General features: G+C 31.9%; 1 protein-coding gene across 1 annotated transcript; it reads left to right on the top strand.

The window, feature by feature from the left end:
- Positions 1-265: 265 nt before the first annotated feature.
- LOC127701360 (complement C1q tumor necrosis factor-related protein 3-like) lies at positions 266-25,098 on the top strand. The gene is made up of 2 exons (XM_052205255.1): positions 266-431; positions 23,255-25,098. The coding sequence occupies exons 1-2, from the start codon at positions 335-337 to the stop codon at positions 23,665-23,667; spliced, it is 510 nt and encodes a 169-aa protein (XP_052061215.1). The 5' UTR covers positions 266-334; the 3' UTR covers positions 23,668-25,098.

The following is a 25,098-nucleotide window of genomic DNA, read 5'->3' as shown; positions in this document are numbered from 1 at the left end:
ATCAATTGAGGAATATATAATGGAAGAAATAAAAAGAGAGATACGAACTGGCGGCAAATGGGTGAAATCTTTCCATTTAGATTAATATATTAACTCCAATTAACTTCAAAGTGTTTTTATAATAAGTTCGTTTTGCAGTTCACAGCTGTAATTACAAAAAGTGAATGTTTTAGGAAACCGTTGATTTAATCCTTAAAGTTTATTTTTGCGTGGTAAATTAAAGATCAAGGACATTTACAGACATTATATATATATGTATATATATAAACATGCTTCATTGTTTCTGCAATTTCTATTGAGTTGCTAGCGGATACTTCTTGTACTTTTTAACACCATGATATCTGTGCAAATATTTCTGTTGATCGTCGTTGCTGTCGTAAATGCAGATGTGTGTGGAGTGCAAAAAACAACCTGTTGCTGTGAATCACAAGGTAGAGTTTATTTGTGGGTTAAATGCACGGTCAGTTAACAAGACTATATATTAATCACCAATCATTTATTTTTGCGGTGTCATGTTTTTATTTCTTGGTATTTTTTTTCAACTTAATCTAAACACTCGATTTTTTCAATACATGTTATATACATATATATATACTAATTTCGATAGAAGCAAACTTTTTTTACGTCCTTTCTGAAACATTTTTTCTAGAAATTTAAAATCGAACAATTAATTAGTTATATGGTGAAGCTTTTCCCGAAACCCAATGTCTCTCATACTTTTGCAGCTGCCAGAGAAAAAGTATCAAGTTGACTAGTCAAGCCAAAAATTGAGTTCATTTTTAAGGATGTTCGCTCCTCTGTTTCCAAATAACAAGCGTTTTGAAAGACTGTAATAATTTGATAGTATATAAACAAAGGAACTTAAAAAGCAGAAAAAAATGGAAGGTCCGTGTCATTGTTTTTGAGATATAATCAATTGAAAATTTGGCGGGAAATGATTCTCGCTAGACTTTTCATACATTAAACATTGGCACATTTTTTCTTTCAAAAACTATTAAAAAATAACAAGGATTTTATAAGATTTTCAAAAATGGCTTTTTAAACTATATGTTATAAAATTATGAAAAGAAAAGTAGGGGTTAGCGAGCAAAATTTTTATTGGCACTACATGGATAAAACTAGAGGATTCCGAATATTTGACAAAAAGTCAAAAACAAGATCCTTAAGTAAAATTCGAATGTCGGTAGTTAATTACATGGCGTCCAGTTAGGAATACACACGAAATGTTGATACTTTATAACGATCCCAGACACTGTGCATGGTCTATTGAACTTATGTAGTTCTTAATTACGTTTAAGCATATATTAAATAAAATTTGAGAGTTTGAATAAATTCGGCGGGCATAAATTTGGCAGCTATTGCCCATATACCTGCAAAAGATGTCAATTGATCAGTAAAATTTTGAGAAAAAAAAAACAATTTTCAAAATTTTGCATCAAACATTATCTCTTAATCATAAAGAAAGCTTCTGGCAAAGTTTCATAAAATTCTATGAAGTTTTGACAAAGTGATTGATGCCATAAAAAACTTTAACCACAGACTGCTTTAAATGTTAACTGCCAAAAAACTTAGTCCTTTCAAAAGTAAAATACGGAAAAATAGATTAAAAATTTTCAAGATTTTGCTCTTGATACTGCATTTTAATCCATGAAAAGCTTTTGTTTAAGTTTCATCCAATTCCATGAAAGTTTGAAAAAGTTATTGATGTTTAAAAAACTTGAAGTACAGGCTGAACCTATAAATGTTTACGCCGCCGACGACGACAACAGAATGTAGTATGGATATGTCTCTTTTCCACGACAATATGTCCCGTGCTCAATAACAACAAAAATCCCCCTCCCAATCTCACCGAAAAAGAAGATGTATTGTACTCATAATCTGTTTAGTTCAAATCATAACCGTACGTAAAAGGATCAAAGCTACAATAAAAATTCAATTAAGTTGAACGACGTCTTTTTTAAAAGCAATTTAAAAACTTTGCCTTAGAACATATATTTACAACTGTTCTTCCAATCAAATTGCTTTAATTTCACTTCTAATTTTCATAGTACATAGTTTTTCTGTGTACTAAGTTACTATGCATGGATGAACACAATGGTAAGCTTTCATTGTGTTATATCAAGAAATTAGCAACAATAATTAAGTGCCACCGGCTTTTTTGGAATACCGTTTTCTGTTCAAAATTTAAAAATTGTAGGTAACTTGTTTACATAATGATTTTTATATATCTTACTTTTAAAATTCGTGGTTTTCATTTAAAATATTTAAAAAACACAGATTCTATCACTCAATATAAGAAATGAAATAATTGTTCTGAATGCCTTGATTAGAGTACAATGATATCTGAGTGTGGTCTTCCATGCTGGAATTTATTACACAGAAAAAGTATGTTCTATGAAACTGTATGAAAGGAAACTCAAGCAATTTGTATGGACCGGGAGTAGTAAATATACTTTGAAAAATATTATTATAATGTTACATAAAAATAAAGTGATGATAACGATAATTTTATTAAAACATTCGTAAGGAATTTAATCCGTTCATCAGGTTAAGCACTTTAATAATGTATGAAGGATATGCACCAACTAAATCTGTATTTTGAGAAATTAACATAGCTTTAGTTTTACTGTGAAATTGAAAAAAAAATCAAACATGCCATTACTATCTTTTTATACAAATGATATATTATAGATAGTTGATTTTTAGCTCAGCTGGACCAAATGGCCAAGTGAGCTTTTCCCATCACTTAAGCGTCTGTCGTCGGTTGTCCGTCGTCCGTTAACTTTTACAAAAATCTTCTCCTCTGAAACTACTGACCAAATTTTATAATACTTGGCCAGAATCATCATTAGGGTATCTAGTTCAAAAATGTGTCCGATGACCCCACCTGCCAACCAAATGGCCGACATGGCTAAAAATATAACATAGGGGTAAAATGCAAGTTGTGTCTATTATTTTGAAAACCGTTATAAAAAGAGAAAATCTGACTAGGGCAAAAAATGTTCAGAATGTTGAGTTCTACCAATTGATCATTTAAGTCAAAACTGTCATGGGACTTCTTATAGGAGTTATATCCCTTAAATGATAAATTTTATTTTTGCCTATTATCTTGAAAACTATAAAAGATAAAGAGAAACTTTAAATTGCAAAAAATGATCAACAAGACAAGTTCTACAAATAAGTCTGCATTGACGAAATCGTTAGTTGACTCCTTATTAGAGTTATTGCTCTTTGATGACAAATTTTACCAACCAGTAGTAGATCGATACAATGTTGACACCTTTTGTTATAATTAAATTTTCTAAGCACCAAATCATTAATTGTGCATCAATGTGAGTTTATTTTTATTTCTCTATTATGCATAATAAAGACTGTTTGGTGTGGAAACATAACTCGTTTATTCAATAAGCGTGTGTTGTCCATTATAAAAATTATTTATTTAAATACAAATTGTGAAATTATTTTGTCCACAAAACAATTCTCTTATTGGCGATATTGGCATAGACCCCCCCTTTTTTTTCTCTCTATCTGATGTAACGTTTTGTATGTAAATTTTCTTTAATATTTCAACTAATTTACACCTTGTTAGCCAATAAAGGCGTTGTCAGTTTTCATAACTTTCTCCGACTTATGAGTTTTGAATGTCCCCTTGGTATCTTCAGTCTCTTTTTATAAGAAAGACCCAGCAGACTGCTGCACCATCAAAAATAAGAATATAAAAGATGATTTATCATTTCTAATCAATTAACGGAAGATCATGGCTTTCATGGCTTATGACCGGCACTATAGGCTTCTAATTTATGATCTACAGAATTGGTGGAACCGTATTGTCCGGACTTCTATTGTTTCCCACAATCCTTTCAATATAAAAAAAAGAAGATGTGGTATGATAGCCAATTAGACAACTCTCCACCAGAGACCAAGTGACAAAGACGTTAACAACTATAGGTCAGCGTACAGCCTTCAACAATTAGCAAAACCCATACCGCATAGTCAGCTATAACAGGCCCCGAAATAACAAATGTAAAACTTAGAATTCAAACGAGAAAAACTAAGTGCCTGATTTATGTACAAAACAATGAACGAAAAACACATATGATATACAGAAACACGACAACCACTGAATTACTGGCTCCTGACTTGGGACAGGCACATACAGAATGCCCCCCCTAACCTGAGACAGTGGTGTGACAGAACAACATAAGAACTATACAACTCAGTTGAAAAGGACTTAATTCATCAAACCGATACAAAGCTGAAAGAAAAAAAATAATAAAAACACAGACCGGACGTGGCAGGGTATGTATACGACAAAAAAGACAATGAGGACAGATCTGAAAGTACTCGCAGTTACTGACAGCTAGTTCCAAGCCAATAATAACTAATAAAAAATCATACATCTAAGTAGATTTTGCATATTCAATAAGTGCAGAGGCTTAAAAGTTATTGAAAGTTTGAAAACTGTATTAAATATTGTACTTTTATGTTTTTCGTTATTTATATTTAGCGGTAGATTTGGTTTATTGATTGTTTTTGTTAATTTATTTTGCAATTTTTATTGACTTGGGACTAAATAGAGACGGGAATATTGTATAAGACTAGTGTTGACTGTATGTTGCCCTCTAGATGTCTTTTGGTTATTTTTGGCGTTGGGTTGCAGTCACATTGACGCACGCATCATCTTTTAATCATAACTCAAAACACAACTATACAATGCTTGTGAAGTGCCTATTTTGCTGTCTATTGCCCCGGGGAGACAGCATGATTTATTGGGTAAGACATAGAATTAAGCGCTATAACTATAAAACAAACTTAAATTTGAGATGAAGAACAGCAATTCAAGCGCCGTTCCTTTGCTTATTGTGTATTGTTTTGCTGTGCATGTACTGATTTTGTGTCATGGATGGATACCCTATATCCTTAGTTTTTCTTTTAAATACTAGTAACCAGACCTTAATCAAAGATTCAAGTTATGAGAAAAAACAGACTTATAAATATTACCAAGGAGTTTATATGATATCATATAACCTCCTTGATATTACAAACGAAATATTTAGTGATATTAGAACAAAGACACACTTATGCACAAAAAAAAAACACACTCACTCCTTCATGAAAAAGGTTTAAAAAGAAATGAATCTAAAATTTAAAATAGAAGAAAATTGTAACATTTAGTAAACGTATCAAAACTGAAAGCAAATTTGTTATGAATTTATTATGATAAGAGACAAAAAGTACAAGGTGCTAATTGCCAGACATCGCTATTAACCACACACGCTGGGATGGCATAGATAACAACTGATACTCGAGTTATCAGTACTTGGAATGAATTTATCGATAAGATGGGATTACTTCCCTTAAACCGGACTAATTCTTGGCAATGAAGTTTTTGCGTTTTGGCCTTATATCTTAAACATTATAATAGATAGATAGAAACTTGAATAAGCAAAAGAGACCAGCAAGACAAGATCTTCAATTCAGACAAATGGAGGAAATCGTCTGACGACTCCTTATTGGAGTTATTGCCCTTTAATGCCGAGTTTTACCATTTTGTTTTGCGTTTTGCTTTATATGATAAAAAGTATTATAGATAAATAGAACTTTAAATAACAAAAATGATCAGCAAAGCAAGATCTACAAACAAGTCAAATTTTACCGATATAGTTTGTAGACTGTGATCAGTGACCTCCGGGTGCGGGATTTTTTCGCTGTGTTGAAGGCCCATTAGTGGCCTTCGGCTGTTTTCTGCTCTTTGGTCGGGCTGTTGTCTCTTTGACACATTCCCCATTTCCATTCTCAATTTTATGTCATTCTTTATAGGAGTGATTGCCCTTAAATGAGGATTTTTTTTACCCTCTTTTGTGTTTTGAGCAAAAAACTAAAGAAGATAGAAAGAAACTAAACAGACAAAAGGATCAGCAATAAAGATCAACAAAAAAAGAGATTTTTGTCATGAATTCTATTCTCGTCTACAATGTTGGAGAGTGTCCTTTGTTGAATATGCACATAGATCTAGGTGAGCGACACAGGATCTTTAGAGCCTCTAGTTGAATGGAAGTGCCACTAGACTATTTATGGGCCACATGTATATGTATTTTAACATAGTGTAGTTTTACTGTGAATTTAAAAAAAAAAAGCAAATTATGTAGAACGCTCACTGCCACTTGACTATCTGTTTCTGTTTTTGTCAACCTTTATGTTGACTTCTAAACATGTTAAGAAGTACACATTTTTTATATATACATACCTAACCCAGCAGTTACAATCTTTTCATTCTTGCTTAAACGGATAATGATAAATGACTACCACTACACAACGATTTAGCCGATTATTTTGGGTTACACTAATGTCCTGACAATGTCCTGACAATGTCCTGACAAAGTCCTGACGGATATGAAAATGCTAATTACGTTTTCATTATATAAAGGATTTACTTTAAATTTGGAACCAAGCAAGATGACAACATTAATCTAATAAATAAAAGAAAAAATATTAAAAAAAATATTTTTAAGAGTTAGAAAACTTGACCTGACCAACTTCGACTTTGAAATCACTAATGTCCTGACCGATATGAAACGGCTAAATACTTTTTTATTATTCACAGGATAGACTTCAAATTCGATATCAAGGAAGATTAAAACATTTAATCCAAAAATATAAGAAAAAAATGAAAAAAAAATAATTTTTAGAGTTAGAAAACTTGACCTGACCAATACGATTTTGCCGCGACTAATGTCCGGACCGATATAAAACTGCTAATTTCTTTTTTATCTTTGGAAGGATTAACTTCAAATTTAGTAGCAAGGAAGATTTCGACATTTAACAAAGAAATAAAAAGAAATGAAAAGAAAGCAAATATTCAAAAGACCAAAAAACTTGACCTGACCAACATAGGCTATTCACCAAAAAAAGACATGTTCGTTTAAAAAATAGAAAGACTATGTATATTTCTTAAATAAATGTCTTTAAGTTTGATAAATATCAATATTTTATTAAATATTTAAATGACAAAAAGAAAAAAATGTGAACAAGTATTGCAAGGGTAAAAATATATTGACCTGACATTGTCGAACTTGTCCTGATCAATTTTCTAACTGAAAGAAAATGTTAACCTCTTACCTTAAATTATTGAAATTGAAAATATCCGATCACAATGATATTACAACATTGAACGCAGAAAGATACTGTTGAAATGAAACGAAAGAGAAATATTAGAACCAGTTGCTGAATGTGAGTATTGTTTATGCATGTTAACTTTCTGTTATTGCTCTAATTGTTTATCTGATTAGGGGCTTGTTATGATTAGATTAATCACCTACTTGTTAATCCAATTAATTAATTATGAACGTGAACTGTGACCAGCTATTATTAAGACTGATAATTTATGATAAACAATACATTGGTATTTATGGGCTTCTACAAGCTTTGGTGATTGCTTTTTAAAAGTGAACATTAGTTACTTACAGTTATAAATATAATACATATTTTTAGTCTCTTTCAAAAGTTTTCATAGTGCTCTAATACATACAACCTCAGTGCTTTTTATTCGAATTGATATATTGCTTTAGTGCTATTTTTCTTTGTATATAAATCTCCTTGCTTTTGTTTAGTGTAATTAATTGTAGAAAATTGTAAATATATTTTTTGTGCTTTTGTTACATATTACTTGATTCTAATCATGTCTTCATTTCCAGTGCTGATTGCTGGCCATTCCCAGGCCAAGTATTTTAATCAATATTTATCTTTATCTGAAACTAATGTGCTTTCTTATTCAGGTTTTCGTATTGACCAGATGTTCAACGAACTACAACCAACCAACCATCGACAACTACAACACCGTGGTACTTCACGTTGGCGCCAACGACCTCTCCCGTGGTTCATCAGTAAAGACTCTACTCAGGAAATACCAACAACTGACATCAGACATTTGGCACAGCAACCCAACAGCAGACATCATCATATCTGGAGTCCTACCTAGAGCCGACAACCAATTCCCAGGGGCACTTCTGCGCACCAACTTCCTAACGGAACTCAACCAGAGAGCTCGGCTACTCAATACCAAACTACAGTTACTAGCACTCAAAGACGTACGAAGTTTATTGAGAAATACATGCGACCACATTTAATATCGTGTTTGGAAAAAGGACATTTTACACCATTTCCTCAAAATACAACATCAAGTACAGACTTTGTTAGGATTTTTGCCAGAAGAATTGAGTGTAGTTGTCAGTGTGGTAAACCAGATGTTTTTGAGAACATGATTGGATGTGAAGCGAAAAGAGGACGGATCAGCTGTACTAAGTGGGTTCATCAGACATGTTCAGGAGTTTCAGAAGATTGGTACTGTGATGAACATCGCGATGCTTGAACATTGTATTGTATTGTATTGTATTGTATTGTATTGTATTGTATTGTATTGTATTGTATTGTATTGTATTGTATTGTATTGTATTGTATTGTATTGTATTGTATTGTATTGTATTGTATTGTATTGTATTGTATTGTATTGTATTGTATTGTATTGTATTGTATTGTATTGTATTGTATTGTATTGTATTGTATTGTATTGTATTGTATTGTGTTGTGTTGTGTTGTGTTGTGTTGTGTTGTGTTGTATTGTATTGTGTTAACTCCTATATATTAGATATGAACGTTTTTCATTGTGGTAGGTAATCGTGACTAAATTGTTCTTTTCCATTTATCTTTATTGAACTCAATTTAATTGAATGTCTTCTTTTTTTCTGTTAGTGAAAATTGTGTGTATTAATTTATTTTATTTCTTTGTGATTCTAACATAATTGTAATTTATATGCTTGTATATACATCGTTTTTAAACAATACGAATCTCATTTCCTGCCATTATATGACATGTATAATCACTCAATAACTAGATAAACAAAAAATAAATAATCAGATAGGAAAGAAAACATTCCAATTTGTGATTATAGTAATTAATATAGGTGTGATTTTATTTTAATGGTTCATATCACCTTCCTTTGCGTTTACTTTTATACAGTTTTTTTTTATTTAATTGTTACATCAAGAAGAAAAAACCTTTCCATTTACTTAGTTATTAAAATCATTAATGTAGGTAACTAATTACATTTCACTTTTATAATTATTTAATTGGGTTTAATAATTCAATAATTAGTTTCATTAGTCACACTTATTAATCAAATCAAATGAAGTAGAGTTGTGATGAGGGGTAAACAATACTCACAGTCAGCAACTTGTACTCATATTTCCCCTATCTTTTCATTTAACAAAATTTATTTGCTTTGGATGTTGTGTTTTATGGATAAGATAAATATAAATTCAATGACAATATAAGGTAAGAACTAAAAACGTTTTTGTTTGTGTATTAAGTTTAATAAATTGAAGGTGGTTAGGTCAAGTTTATATTTCGTATGAAATATTGTTTTCCAATTACTTTATAAAAAGTATTAAAAAGAAAACGTTATAATTTGACTTGGTTTCAAATAAGAACTCAATCATACCAACAATGTTACAAGTATTAGCACTTTTATATCGGTCAGGACATTAGTCACGACAAAGTCGATGTTGGTCAGGTCAAGTTTTTTTACCCTTAAAGTATTTTTTTCCCAATTCTTTTCAAATAAGTATTAAATCAATATTACTTTCTTGTCTGGTGTCAAATTTGAAGTCAATCCTTCCAAAGAAAAAAAGGAAATTAGCAGTTTTATATCGGTCCGGACATTAATCGCGGCAAAGTCGTAGTTGGTCAGGTCAAGTTTTCTAACTCTAAAAATTATTTTTTTTGCATTTTTTCTTATATTTTTGGATTAAATGTTTTAATCTTCCTTGATATCGAATTTGAAGTCTATCCTGTGAATAATAAAAAAGTATTAAGCCGTTTCATATCGGTCAGGACATTAGTGATTTCAAAGTCGAAGTTGGTCAGGTCAAGTTTTCTAACTCTTAAAAATATTTTTTTTAATTTTTTTTCTTTTATTTAATAAATTAATGTTGTCATCTTGCTTGGTTCCAAATTTAAAGTAAATCCTTTAAATAATGAAAACGTAATTAGCATTTTCATATCCGTCAGGACTTTGTCAGGACATTGTCAGGACATTGTCAGGACATTAGTGTAACCCGATTATTTTGTAAAAAACCCTTTTCTTTAGCTTAAAATCATATCGATTTTCAAGTCACGTTTTGAAATGTGACGGTAATGTTTGAAATTTTCACTTTGTAATAGCAAGGACGTATAACTAACAAACAAGGACGTATATTAGAAGGATAGGAAAGTCCCTATACCGCCTTGATAGCATCCGAGAAATACCGCGTGCTACGAGAAATCACGAGATCTTGCAGAAAGCTTCAGCGGGAAGTGCCGCTTCGAGATTTCTACATCAATTTGTAAGTATAAAAACATTATATGAATAATTAAAAACTGATTAAGTAGAAGTTATTTTATGGTATTTAATGATATTTCACTACAAAAACATCATAAGACACTTATAAACATCATAATAAGTGATCAACAGTATGGATGCCAGATGCTGCCCATGATGCTGGGTTCGAGTTGCATGACCCTGTCATGTTGCGTTGAAATCATTAAATTTTATTGCATTTACTTCTACAAAAGTATTTGATTACAAGTTTTAGATACCATTTACGTTTGCATATGAAAACAGAGTGTCTTTTGGTGTGTATTTCACGTGTAATATAACATATAAAACAGCCCTTTTCGGTAAACAAAATGGCGACTTACATGGAGAATGGCCTTGTATTTTTGCAGCTAAATTTTCGTTTTTGGTTTAAAAGACGCTCTAAATTAAACGAGTTCTTTTCCTTTTATATTTTTACGTTTGCATAGCAAGTTCCAACTTCTTTTGTTGAGAGGTTAGTCAAATATTGAAGTTATTTCTCCCCCTCCATTTTTTTGGTCAAAATGTTTACCAATCAGAGCAGAGATGCTATTTTGCAGCTATATTGTTGATATGCTACACAATCACATATTGCATTATTGTTTTCCATTTCTTAGACATTTTTACACTTGCATATAAAATTTAAGCTTCCTATGTTGAGAATTTGATTAGATATTGAGCTTCAAAATTAACTAATTTTTAACAGCTCTATTTTGTTTCATTATATCTACCTATCAGAGCAGAGCTGCTAGTTTGCAGGTATATGGTTAATGCACGTTGCAGAAAAATGCATTAAAGTATTTTTTTTCCATTCAATAGATATATTTACACTTGCAGAGAAAAAATGAGCTTCCTATATTGGAGAGTTAATTAGATATTGAACCTTTCTTTGCTTAAATTAATTTTCATTTTTTCTTTCTCAAAATGACTGAACCAAGGCAATACAGTTAATTTGCAGCTGAAGAGTCAATATCGGAAGAGTAAACAAAAATTACTTTAAAGGTCTTCTGTTCCTTACATGTTTTTGAGCATGCTGAGCAAAATTAAGCCTCCTATATGGCAGAAAAGCATACATATTTTATGATTTGTCTTATACTTCTGTCTCAGTTGTCAGGGGCGTATCCAGCCATTTTAAAAAAGGGTGGGTTTCCAACCCAGGATAAAGGGGGGTTCCAACTATATGTTCCCCATTCAAATATATTGATCGTCCAAAAAAAGGGGATTCCAACCCCCGGAACCCCCTGTCTAGATCCGCCACTGTTCTGTCTCAGTTGTCTACGCAAAGCTATTTTTTAGTATTAAACAAATGTCAATGGAATCAGAATTTTTAAAGTTTATAATGTAATTTTAATATAATAAAAAGCTGTCTTCTAAAAAAAATTAGGGGGAAATTGCACAGTCTCAACATGAAAAACCTGAAATCGGGTCATGTGCATAGCCACGAATTGAAGGCATGATTCATGCAAATTTCAGATACTCAATACAAAGTCTGGTTTCATGGCTCTGGTATTAGAGCAACAAACAAGACGAGGATAATATTCTAAAATCATTTTGATAAATCAATTTCAACATGTATTAATTGAAAGCTAACTAAACCATTCTTACTATCAAATTTATTCAAAACAAGATTGAAATGATACATTTTAATTGATTATGTAAATTAAGTTGGATTTTTTTCCATGGTAATTTTTAATCATGAAATTAAACCCTTTGTATTTTATGTACTCCTCAATGTTTCCATTTGTTTTTTACAGGTTCTAAGGTGTTTTCATTGACCAATTTTACTAAACTGATTGCCTTGCCATTGACTAAGAAGTATTAAATATTCAGGTATGGTTTTATATAATCTTTTTAAATATATGCTAAAGCCAAGATTATTTATCAAATAGATATAGGAAGATGTTGTATGAGTGCCAATGAGACAACTCTCAATCCAAGTAACAATTTATAAAAGTAAACCATTATAGGTCAAGGTACGGCCTTCAACACGGAGCCTTGGCTCACACGGAACAGCAAGCTTTATTATAAAGGGCCCCAAAAGTTACTAGTGTAAAACCATTCAAACGGGAAAACCAACAGTCTAATCTATAAAACATACTTAATTAATAAAAGTTACAGTGGTCATTAATTAGGGATTGAAAAAATTATGTTTGTATAAAACATTGTGAAGTGAAATGTACATGTTTAAGCGCATGATGTTCAAGTTGCACGACCAAATATAAATAGTAATATTATTAATTAATAATTTATGATGAATGTACCAAATTGAAAATCCCTGATATATCAAAAATGTAAAAAAAAAATCATGATAAGAAACAATTATCAGTGCGGTCGGGGTTGCATAATAGGTTTTAGCATGCAGCTTCTCTGAAGTGTCAAGGTCAACATACAATGTAATAAAGTGATAATTACAGGAGCTGGAAATATCAATGTTTAAAACAACATCTACAGACTTAACATTCATATGCAATACTCAGACACTTCAGAAGCAGGTGATCACAATATCAGTTCAACTTCAATTCCCAAGTATCAATGTACATTTTTTTGTACCAGCACTTGCTAAAATCATTTTGAAACAAGCATTTGGCATACATGTCAAAGTTAACACACTGTGTGACACACTGAATTTGTTATAAAATATGATTTGATATGAAATATTATTCCAGGTTCACATGTACATGTTTTGGTCATTGTTAGTGGTAACTAATTGTTTGCTTTAATCAAATGATTAAAGTGAAATTATCAATAAATCTTAACATTCATTGTCATGTTAAAATGTCATGCTTGCAAAAATTATAATTTAAATAATACAAATAGTTTTTATATGCCCGTATTAATTTTTGGTATAACGTTGTCTGTTGTCAACATGTCGGACATTGACTCAAAAAACGCTTTAACCAATTTAGATTACACTTTGGTGAATTGTTTATATCTATTGACGTGAGCTCCCTTTTGTTTTTTATAAATTTTAGATTCGACGTTTCCGAGTTGTGGTGGTTTTATTCATTAAAAAAAAGGGGTTTTCCAGCTGTTAATTAATTTCTGTCTTCATTATTTTATAGAATGCCTAAAAGGAAGAAAAGGCAGAATGTGCCATATCACAGGAAAAGACGTGGAACTGGCAAATTAAAATTAGACAAAGGGCAAACTGAAATACATGCAATTCCGCCAGACCTTGCACATGATGAAGATCTTTTGCCATCTGAAACAGAAGAGCTTATATGCACCAGTGTGGATTCAGTCTCTTTGGATCATTCATATTTGTCTGATAACCAGACAGTGGCAGAACTTTGTTTAGATGAAGAAATAGATGTGGTTATTGATCAACATATTGAACTTGAATGCCAAGAAGAGTGTGTAATACATGTAGTTTCAGAAGACCGTTACGAGGCATTGAAAAAGACTGTTTGTACTAGTCTAACTTCTCCGTATGTGTATAATTCTGCTGCCAGTGACAACTTGCAAATTATAGAACATTATCCGTCATCGAAAAGTGTGTATGTTAAATTAAATATCATAATCAACAGAGATTTTTCAGCTAAGGTATATGTTCACGGCATCAAACTAAGTAGAGAACATGACATCTGGTTAGGATTGCCAAGTGTGTATGACAACATAACAAGCATTGAGAGACTATTATCTAAATTAAGGAGTTATACTGTTTGTAGTGGAAACCACGAGCAAGAGTTTCTAGATATTACTCCATTTGGGAGCTCCATAGAGCATGCCACAGATGCACAGAGTTGTCGAGGTTTTAAAGAACAAGATTTTGGTGCAGTTAAAGGGACTGTTAATTACTCTTCAACAGTTCGCAATGTCAGTTGTTTGTTACTAGTGCAAGGAAACAGATGCTCACCGTGTACTCGTCTACGACGCATTCTTATAAGCAGAAAACACAGACTTGAAGAAAAAAAAAGGTTTTCTGATGGCAGCACTCCAAATTACATTTCAAGGAACTATAAGCATTGCAACATGTCACGAGATGAGCTCATTGGTAAAATTTCACAGCAGAGAAATGTCATCACCAGTTTGCAAAACCAGATTGCCCAAACTCAAAGACAGTTTCAACAGGATTTATCAGGAAGTGGTGTGACTCTAAGTGCATGTCAGTCCATTGAGATGAGAGATGCTATGGCTTTATGTTCAACCGAAATGGAGAAAGCCTTCCCAGATTCCAATTGCTTTCAAAGACTTTTTTGGAGTGAACAATTTAAAAGTGTTAACGTGAAATCAGCTAAAGGAATGAGATGGCATCCCATGATAATTAGATGGTGCTTGTATCTTCGACAGAAGTCCAGTGCTGCATATGATGCTTTGAGAGACTCTGGGTTTATCACTTTACCAAGTGCCAGGACTTTGTTTGATTACTCTCACTACACTAAATGTGGTAAGTCAGTTACGCATATATTTATTAGACATGTACAGATATGTTGGGGGTTCTGCCTCTACAATGTATAGGGTCAATCGAACAGATAATAAATGGAAGAAAAAGTCAAATTAAGAATTTAGTCCTAAAATATATATATAAAAAAATAGCTATAGATAATAATGCATCCCCTTAAAAATGAAAAGAAATGGTTATTATATACATGTATCATGATTATGATAATGAGTTATAAATTGCTTTATTGAATACATGTATACAAGCCATTACAGGTAACGTTATGGCCTTCATCAATGAGAAAAACCCAAACAATATAGTCATGATACATGTACATGTAGTGGGCTTGAAATTAAAGGCCCAAATATTAAGACTGAAGAAAGTTAACAGCCTACATTTTGTTTTTGTACTTTATCATTCTTTTAACCAAAGATGTAAGACAGGAACACGTATGACCAAAGACAACAATTGAACTAGAATGTAGTCTCCTAACGTGTGACAGGCACATGCACAATGTGATGGGGTTAAACATGTTTGTGAGCCCCCTAAACAGCACAAAATACATTATAGTCATTATAGGTCATTCAATGTCAAAATGTTTATACATTTGAATTTCAGTTAACACATACATGTACATTTTTGTACACATGTACATTTTTGTACAAGTTCCAAGACTTCATTTAAAAGACACCCTTATAATTAGGCTAGGTTAAATTGTATGTATTGTTGTTGGGTTATTTTTATTTGAGCAAAACCTGATTGAATTTAATTGCAATTTCACCTACAGAAATAAATCAATTCAATTATTTTTGACATTATATATATATCATGATTATCCTATAGCGTTTTTATGAATGCCGTTAGAAATGAAATTAAATACTGATGAGTTGTGGCGCATTGTATGAACATTTGTCTGTTGTTGAAGGATTTGTATTGTTTTTTTTTGTCAATCTATTTGTTAGGTTGCTGTCTTGTTTTGATATTTACCATTTTTACCTCTCTTGCAGTCTGTGCCAAAAACTTCAACATCTACTAGTCTGGAAACTAAGTATCAAAACTTGTCAATTTATGACTATACAAAATTTTGAAAAATTTCACTAGTCCAAATCAATATTTACCAGTCTGGGGCATCGACTAGTGGCTAACGGTGCAGACTGCTCTTGATACGTTAAAATGTAGGTCACATATACTTTTCCTTTTATTACTAAAGACTGTTTATAATGTAGGTTTACTGAAAGATTTTTTTTTCTTCAGGTAATGGTTATCAACCAGATGTTTTAAATATATTGAAATCTGAGGCAGAAAAGAAGGGCATGTATAACAATGATGAGCCATGGCGAAAGTACGTTGGAATACTCTTTGATGAAATTCAGGTTAAATCAGAATTGGTATATGACAAATACAGTGGTGAATTAATAGGATACTGTAATTTAGACAAAGTTGGTAACCAGATGATGGAACTTGACAAGAGTATTAAAGGAACTGAACACTCAGACATAGCCAAGTACATGCTTGTTGTAATGGTGAGGGGTGTAACTTGCGACCTACGGTTCCCATTGGCCGGTTTTCCAACAACTAGCATAACAGCAGATTTTTTGTACCCCATTATTTGGAAGGCAGTACGCATTCTAGAGACCAGCCTTGTTGACCTAAGGGTTTTATTCATTACTTGCGACGGTGCGTCATCAAACAGGAGATTTTTTAAACTTCACGGAGAGGACAATGACTTTGTACACTATGCAGATAACCCGTACTCATCTGACAACAGAGTTATATATTTTATTTCGGACGTACCCCATCTTATTAAAACCACACGCAACTGTTTTTGCAATTCATTCTCTCATAAAAATACTCGAAAAATGTGGAAAGACGGTAAAGACATTTCTTGGCTTCATTTGCTTAATTTATTCGAACAGCATTGCGAACTGTCATTATACAGCCCATGTCCCAAATTAACAAGAAAACATATCGACATGTCAACATTTGGGTGCATGAAGGTGAATTTTGCTGCACAGGTCTTGAGTTCAACTGTAGCTAATGCATTGGAAATGATATATGGAGACAATGTCACAGAGACAGTGAACTTTATAAGGGTTATGAACCGGTTTTTTGACTGTTTGAATGTGCGAAGCCTGTACGAAGGTCGTAACAAACGAAATCCGGATTTGAATCCCTACAATTCTTCAAATGATGAAAGACTGAGGTGGTTAAAAGAGGATTTCCTGAACTACTTCAGTGAATGGGAGCAAGCCGTCATGAATCGTGTAGGAAATTTCACTTTGAAAGACCGGAAGGGGATGCTGCTTAGTCATCAGACTATTACTGGACTGAAAATAAGTGTGCATTCGATTGTTGCAAGTGTGAAATTTTTATTAAACAGTGGTGCTAAGTTTGTTCTCACTCACTCTTTTAATTAGGATCCTCTTGAACAGGAGTTTGGACATTACCGTCATAGAGTTGGTGACAACAGTAACCCAACAGTGTATGAGGTTCGACACATGATGAACCAAATGCGTGCAGTAGGAGCAGTTGCTTTAGCTCCGAAGAGAGGGAATATCCACCGAGAGAATGACGAAAACCGTTTTGTAATTGACGATTCAAAGTTACCCAAGAGATAAGCTTTAGTTGTACATTAGTAACATTGTCATGATTGCAATTCTTTTCAAACTTCAAAAAGTTATGAATAGTTTTAATTTAGATTTTAATGTTTCCCCATATTTTACCAGTATTCATGAAGAATTGCTAAAAGTACATGAAAGTTCAAAGTAAATACAATATTCTGGATGTGGATCTTTTAAATTCTTGTTTACTAATATTTCATTATTTATGATATATACATGTATATGAAGTGTGCCAATATAGGAAAACTTTACTTTTGTCCCTAAATATACATGTAGGTTCTTATGAATTTATGTGTATATATATATTAATTGTTTTCTGTTTAGTATTTAATTAATATTAAGATCCATTTTGTTATCAATTTATTTGGCAATCGCCAGTGGCAGTCAGCAGGGTTTAAGAACATCAGTTGTTCGACCTGTTAGTCAAATGCGTTTTGTTAAAATATACTTTTTCACTTTTTTGGTCTTCTGGAAAATGTTGTTTGTGCTGTATTTAGACCCTTCTAAAACGAAATTTGTTTTACATGCACACGTATAAAAATAGCGGTTTTTTATCCAAAGCAATCATAGGTTTGAACGTAGTTTTCAATTTAGACTTGTGTATATATATATATATATATATAGATACAATGGACAATTCAAAGTTACACACTTTAATAAAATAAATCTTATCTTATCTTAAATAGTGTACATATTGTATAAAGTTCTACTTCTGGACACAATTTTTATAAAACATGTTTTTCATAGAAATAATTTTTTTATAGTAAAATTGGTTGTAAAAAACAAATTGATTCATATTAAAATGGAAATGTTTATTTAGTCGTTTAACAGCTATTTTTAGGATTATTTTTAGCAGCTAATCAAAATGAAAAAATGTTCACACAAAAAATGTAATTAGTACTAGCGAGGATAATAATAATATGATTTTATTTGTACATATACTTTGGACATATATCTATTAAATATGTCTTGATTTACTGATTTTGTGTGTGTAATTTGTGTTGTGTATACTAGTATATGTAATATATGTTGCGTGTTTGAGATAAATAGATTTAAATCTAAATTGCTTTATTTTGAGTTTCAACTTCTGCCTTTTATGTGACAACAATGACAAGTTTCTAGTATATATTTCTGACACATGTACATGTACATGCAGGACTCTGGAGGATGAATATGAACAATATAAATCATATTTTTCACAAAACAGTCTTAAACCTGCTACAAGTAAAAACAGGAGATGTGATGTAATTGCCAAGAATACAACTCTTTATTTACCGGACTAAATGATGTAAATGTTCACAACTGAATTCGAAGGTTACTGTATAGCTGTCAACAATGAGCAAAACCAATACTGTATATAGGTTACTGTAAAAGACCAAACTTGCCAAACAATTAACAAAATCAAATTTGACCAACTGTTCTCAACAACAACAACTAAAGCATTATCTATACTCATTCTATACCGAATACACAAGTATATTGTTTACCAATGATGAAATACCTTATAGCTCAATTCAACAATTGATAGTCATGGTCTTAGCTGTATATAAAAAAAAAACACATAAATACTTTAATTCTTTTAATATAAATAATCAGGTAGATATGAGCACAAAATCAACAATTCAAGGATACACAGTTTATAGCAGCACTGAAATGTACTTTGAGAAGATTCTTTAAATAACAAGAACATCAATACACTGAAATATAATGATCAGGGGAGACGACTTTAAATAAAAATCCAGAAAATTCCCTGATACATGTAAAAGCACTTCAGTCTACAGTTGTTTACAGTTTATTTTTAACTACTGCTAATTAGTTTTTGGTTATGTCTTTCAAGGCCTGTCTCAAACTTGAGGATGACTTTTTGGTAGACTTGGATGATATGCTTGTCTTATTACGCTCAAGTCGGGTAACAGCAAAACCATGTATCCTTAGAAATAAACGGATAATGTCTTCTGTTACAGCTGAAACAATTGAACCCTCTTCATTTGCCATTAGAATGTTACAATAGTATTTGATCATGAAACCTTCCATAATATTTTCCATCAAGGGTTCAGTTAAGAGTGAATTTGCACTTAAGACTGAGCTAGTAGACTTGCGTACAATAAGTTCCATCTCACGTACTAGCAGAAACAAAGTGTCACATGGCTTTTGGAGACCACCACGATCTTGTATATTGTACCATTTGCTATATTGGGTAACAAAATTTTGACTGTCTGATGTCATGGTAAAGTTTGAAATTACACCAAGTTTATGCGCACTATACCTAGAAAATCTTTTACGCAGCGAATACACAATATATCCTGCTATATAGAAGAGAATAGACTGATCATTACTACTAAGGTGTGATTGCTCTTTTTCGGAGTTGTCTTTTTGCACCTTGGTCATCTGTGCCATAATTTCACCAATAATGTCTTCAAAAATCAATTGCAAAAATATTGAAAGTACATTCTCTGAACATGTTGGAAAATGGTCTAAAAACTTCTGTCTTAAGGACACATCCGAACGAACCTTATGAAGTTTTCGAAAAATGTTTTCTCTATCATTGCTTTGTGTCAGTTTAGAGTTTGACTCTTCAAAAATGGTGTAAATAACCTGATGTAAACATTCCTTAGCAGAGGTATTGTTTTCTAGTTGATGACATAAATCTTTAATCTCGTGTGGATTAACAACAAATGGGTCATTTGCAATATTGCATAGTGATGTTGGCAGTGCTGTATAAAAAGTTTTACTAAAAGTATCTTTTGACACCTGTGAAGATTCACAACTAGTAGATGTTGATGATTGTGTTGCTGAAACACCTTTTGTAACACGAAAGTCACTGGCCCGAATTTGTTGACCATGCTGTTTTGAGGTATGCCCTCTAAAGCCTGAGATGGTTTTCAGTGGCTTGTCACTTAACTGGACATTGATACAAAATGTCTGACGCCTTTGCCGTTGGGTTGGCAGTTTTTTTCTTTTTAGGACTAGGCACAGCGAAATCTATACTACTGTCACTATCACTTGGGTCATATTCTGTATATTCCCCTAGCAATAGTTCTAGATCAAGATCAGTGTCCCAAGATAAGAAATCTGACATGTTAATAGAGTTCAAATCGAAAAGTAAATAGCAGATATTGCAACTCGTTCTTTTTATTACATACTCGTGTATATTTCTCAAGATTAATTTTCTCAAATCAGCTTTGGTCATTTTGAAAGTAGACAATGACTCGTTTAGTGTAGTTTGGGTCATAGCTTTTCTAAATTGAATAGTACAAAGGAAACCACACAAGCTCATTAAATAAACAACTTACAATCGGTTAAAAAGTAGAAAGGATACCGCACAAGCTCATTAAATGAACAACATACAATCAGGACTACTTTATTCTTTATTATAATTAATTATAAATCATCACAGGAATTAGGAATGCAAAGTTAAATGCTCAACTAAATAAGGGTTAATCAAATCAATCATTGTTTCTAGAAGACATTTACTATTCAATAATAAAAATGTTAAAACGTTGAAATTTATACGATTTTAACGGCCCTGTAAGACATATTTGATAGAAAATATTTTTTTATATTTGTTTCTTTTGTTTTTGAACATCGAAGATAATTAACAAAAGTTAAAAACAAAACAGAGAATTTCTGTCATGAGATCGAGACTGTAGGAGTTCTAGTTGTTTACATTATCGTAACTAGCCGGAAATATTTATTTGAAGCGCGCATAATTGTAGTAGTGAGTAAATCCAAATCTCACGATTTGCGATATTTTAACGAGATACCGAGAGACACGAATCCTTGTTTAATATACGTCCTTGGTAATAGCAATTGTCCCAAAAGCAAAGTTGATCTTAGTTTTAATTTGGTTATTTTTTTGGTCCTCTAGTTCCTCACATATTGAAGTATTTATACATCTTTGCCTTTCAAATTTTGGGGCTTGAGCGCTTTTTGATGAAGAAAACCCACAAAACCTGCTTTGGATATCCCAAATTTATAAAGTGTTATTTTCATTGTAATTTGAGTGTTTTTATGCAGATGGCAAGTTACATGTACATAGTCTAAGTCATTTTTTTAAATTATAAAACAGTGAATTGTCATTTATCGAAGTATAAGCATAATTTAAGTCTTTGTGGAAACGATCAAATAATCTGCAAATATTTGACAACAAACAGTTGATCTTTCTAAACATAACGGTTGATATTTGTTTACTTTGAAAAATTAACGTATATGGTAAACACGATAAGGCTAAAAAATTGCCATTGCTATTAAACTCAAAATAATCAGTAAATAAAATTATGAATTTTTAATATTGAAGTTATTTACAAATCTATTTTCATAGATGTTAATCATAAAATATTACTAAACATGTATACAACTCGGTATTTCCACTTCCAAAACCGCACCTGAAATCACCACCAGTTTTTTTGTTTGGTTTCGTACTGCTCAGTCTTAAGTTTCATATGTATTGTTTTGTATACTGGTGTTTGCATTTTCAACGTTTTTCTCTTTAGCTGTGACATTTCTTCTATTTATGATTTTTTAATTGTCATTTGGTATCGTACTTTTTGTTGTTGTCTCATGCTGGTATGTTTGAACATTAGCAAAGGTATCAGGTCGTCAAGAGAACATACTATACGTGTCACTGTCCAAGTGTAATTAGAAAAATCATGAGAAGTATGAAATTTATTTGAACTGCAACATGGGTAAGTTTTCTTTAACCTGAACCATATTCCACACAATTGCAATTTGAAAAAATAATAGTTCAAACTTATTTTGAACTATAAATGATTTGTCGCACATTTCAATAGGACAAATCATGTTTTTCTACATGTTATTGATACGTAAACTGGGACCGATTAACCCCTGAACTGAACCGAAGAGGACTTTTATGAAAAGTTTGTGAGTCAGCAAAATAATTCTCATCCGCAAGCGTTTGTTATTTTTCTTCAAGCTTTTTTAAGCTTGTATTGTTTGTATATATGTAAATATTGTATTCTTAGATCCCCAGGATTCAATTCATGTGTATCGCGCATGAATATATGAGGGTACAAATGGGGTACCCCACATGACAAATGACGATAAAATATTTGTGAAAATAACGTTAACGATAAACATTTTACTCTATTTGACGCTAACGGTAGCTACAAAATGAGATTTGACGAATGACGATAAAAAAAATAAAGCTCATTTGACGCTAACGGTAGCGAAAAACGGACGTTTGACGCTTGACGATAAAGGGCATTCCTACCCTCATATATAACAGTGACATCATCATATTACTTTCAACAGCTATGATAGTAGTTTTGGCAAAATTGTCTATCGATCGAAGTGTAAACCAAGGAAAAATATTTTAACGGACTAATCACATTCAAGTATTTGTAAATAATTACTAAATATGCAAATCATATAAGAATTTCTATTGAACAGAGATTTAATAAATAGGAATAAAAGAAGGTGTAGGGGTAATGGAACAACAACTCAACAACAAATCAAAACCACAACAGACATCTAGATTTTAGCCAACGGTTTAAACAATTTAATTTACAATTGACTCTATTATATATCAAGATCTACATCGCCCAGGATGAAGACCAGATGTATTTGTGACTACCAAAAATAGTTTTAAAAAAAGCATCCATGTAACGATTTTATTTTACATTGGTTTGTAATTATTTCTTTTGCTAATAGTAAATCCTTGTCTCTAGAAAAATGCAAGAAGTAGATATATATCTTTACAAATAAATCTGGTGTAACAACTACTTGTTTTTTTTAACTGTTGTGTAGACGAATCATGCGTCTTGCGTTCAAAAATATAATCATTGTACCTTTGATGATTACTCTTTAGTCTTGTTGACTAAATCTAGATTTTACTTTTGCAGACATAAATCCAGATGAATTTGTGGCTTTTACGGCAATATCATCGAATGGAAATGCATTGACAAATAACCCAATAAAGTATGACAATATTGTGACAAATGTTGGTAAAGCATACAGTTCTACTACCGGTATATTCCATGCTCCAATAACCGGTATTTATTGCATCTCGTTCAGCTTAATGGGACACCATAACAACGCTATTCACGCAAACCTTTATCATAATGGCAAGCAGGTAGTCAGGCTTTACACAGCAGGTGATAGTAGGCACGAAGTAGCATCTCAGACAGTTTACCTCAAGCTCGTAAAAAGAGACGAAGTATGGGTACAGGGAACTGCCGGAATGAAGTTATGGGCAACGGAGCGGTACAACCAGTTCTCTGGAGCATTGGTGAGAAGTGGTGACTTCACGAACTAAAACGCATGTATATGCGAAATGTCCGACATAAATAATCATGAAATTCTGTCCTGGGGAACAATGTGTCATAGGACAATATTTTGATTTACACATCATTCTGATGATTATTTGAGCTCACTTATACATATATATATATATGGGATGGATAATCCCTTTTTTCATGATTTAGAACGAGCGTTAGCAAGTTCAAAATCTAAGTTACAACTAAATTAATATTTTATGTCATGCAGCTATATATATTTCCATCAAATAGTACGCAATTAACTAAAATTCAAATGTTCAAATAAAAAGCATTTAATGTGAGGTTAAAAAGTTAGTTTAACTTCCAGTTTAACTGTATCAGAATATCGGTATTAGTAATTACCATTCTTACCAAATGCGGATCCAGTAATGCGAGTTTTGGTAAGAGTACAAGCTAATGAAATAGACTATAATTAAGTTTAAAAAGTCTCTTTTTTGCATTTCTTTGATATCGTTTATTTTTATTGTAGTTTTAAAGTTATATATACATATTCACATAATAACATCAATGCTCCTAATTTTACTGCACCAGTATACGTCAACCTTATTTAGATTTTTTTTTTCGTTTCAAATTTAATTCTTAGTCAGTTTCCATCATTATTCCAAGCTGATTATTGCGCATCGGAGCAGTTGTAACACATTTATAGAAATTCGTTGTTTTGAATTGTAAGTACATATAATATATAGTCTTAACCTAAATGATAATGCCTTACTAAGAACATTATTTACTCCCACCTGCGATGCGATATAGTCTTTTGTGCAGATACGGCGTAAAGCATCATTAATCGACCAATACATTCATTCTTTACGAATGTGAAACATCAAATCCTTCAATTTCATTGGTCGAGATCACTTTGCTATATTCTAACTATAAGGCTGAGTATAACGCTCGTACTTTATCACGAAGAAAGGGATAATCATATTGTTACAAACTTAGAATATTGTAAAATGGTCAATGCTCAAATGACTTCTTGGTTGGTTTTAATAAAGAAATTCCTTTATAGTGATTTCAGTTATCCTTTCATTTATGGATTAGTCTTAGTATTGTGAGGAATGTCTTACAATTTGAGAAATGATAAAAAGTAGGTACAGTAATTTGCGGAACATTTCCGTAACAAATTTGACATCTGAATCTAGTTCATTCAAAGTTTTACTACAAATGTGTAATACATTTCATATTCTAATATTAAACACTCTTGTTTTCTCTGTTCCTTATACAGAAATAACGTTTTTATTCATTTTTGTTTCAGGCTCTTTGTTTTTTGAATATGTAGAATATCTATAGGTAAATAAAGATATTAATCAAATTTATTTGAAAAGTTACATTTTCACAACGCAACATAATTGTCTCCCTTTGAACATTGTGGGCTACTCTATCGCATGCTGATTAAAATAGATTTCGTATTGCTA

The sequence above is a fragment of the Mytilus californianus genome, unplaced genomic scaffold (genome assembly GCF_021869535.1).
Source record: "Mytilus californianus isolate M0D057914Y unplaced genomic scaffold, xbMytCali1.0.p SCAF_5, whole genome shotgun sequence".
NCBI classification, from domain to species: Eukaryota; Metazoa; Mollusca; class Bivalvia; order Mytilida; family Mytilidae; genus Mytilus; species Mytilus californianus.
This window is presented reverse-complemented; position numbering and strand designations above follow the sequence as displayed.

Bases quoted from the DNA above. Each gene is read 5' to 3' on its own strand.
- LOC127701360 (XM_052205255.1), top strand. From the start codon at position 335: ATGATATCTGTGCAAATATTTCTGTTGATCGTCGTTGCTGTCGTAAAT. The intron at 432-23,254 runs GTAGAGTTTATT...TTACTTTTGCAG, and splicing joins CTGTTGCTGTGAATCACAAG to ACATAAATCCAGATGAATTT.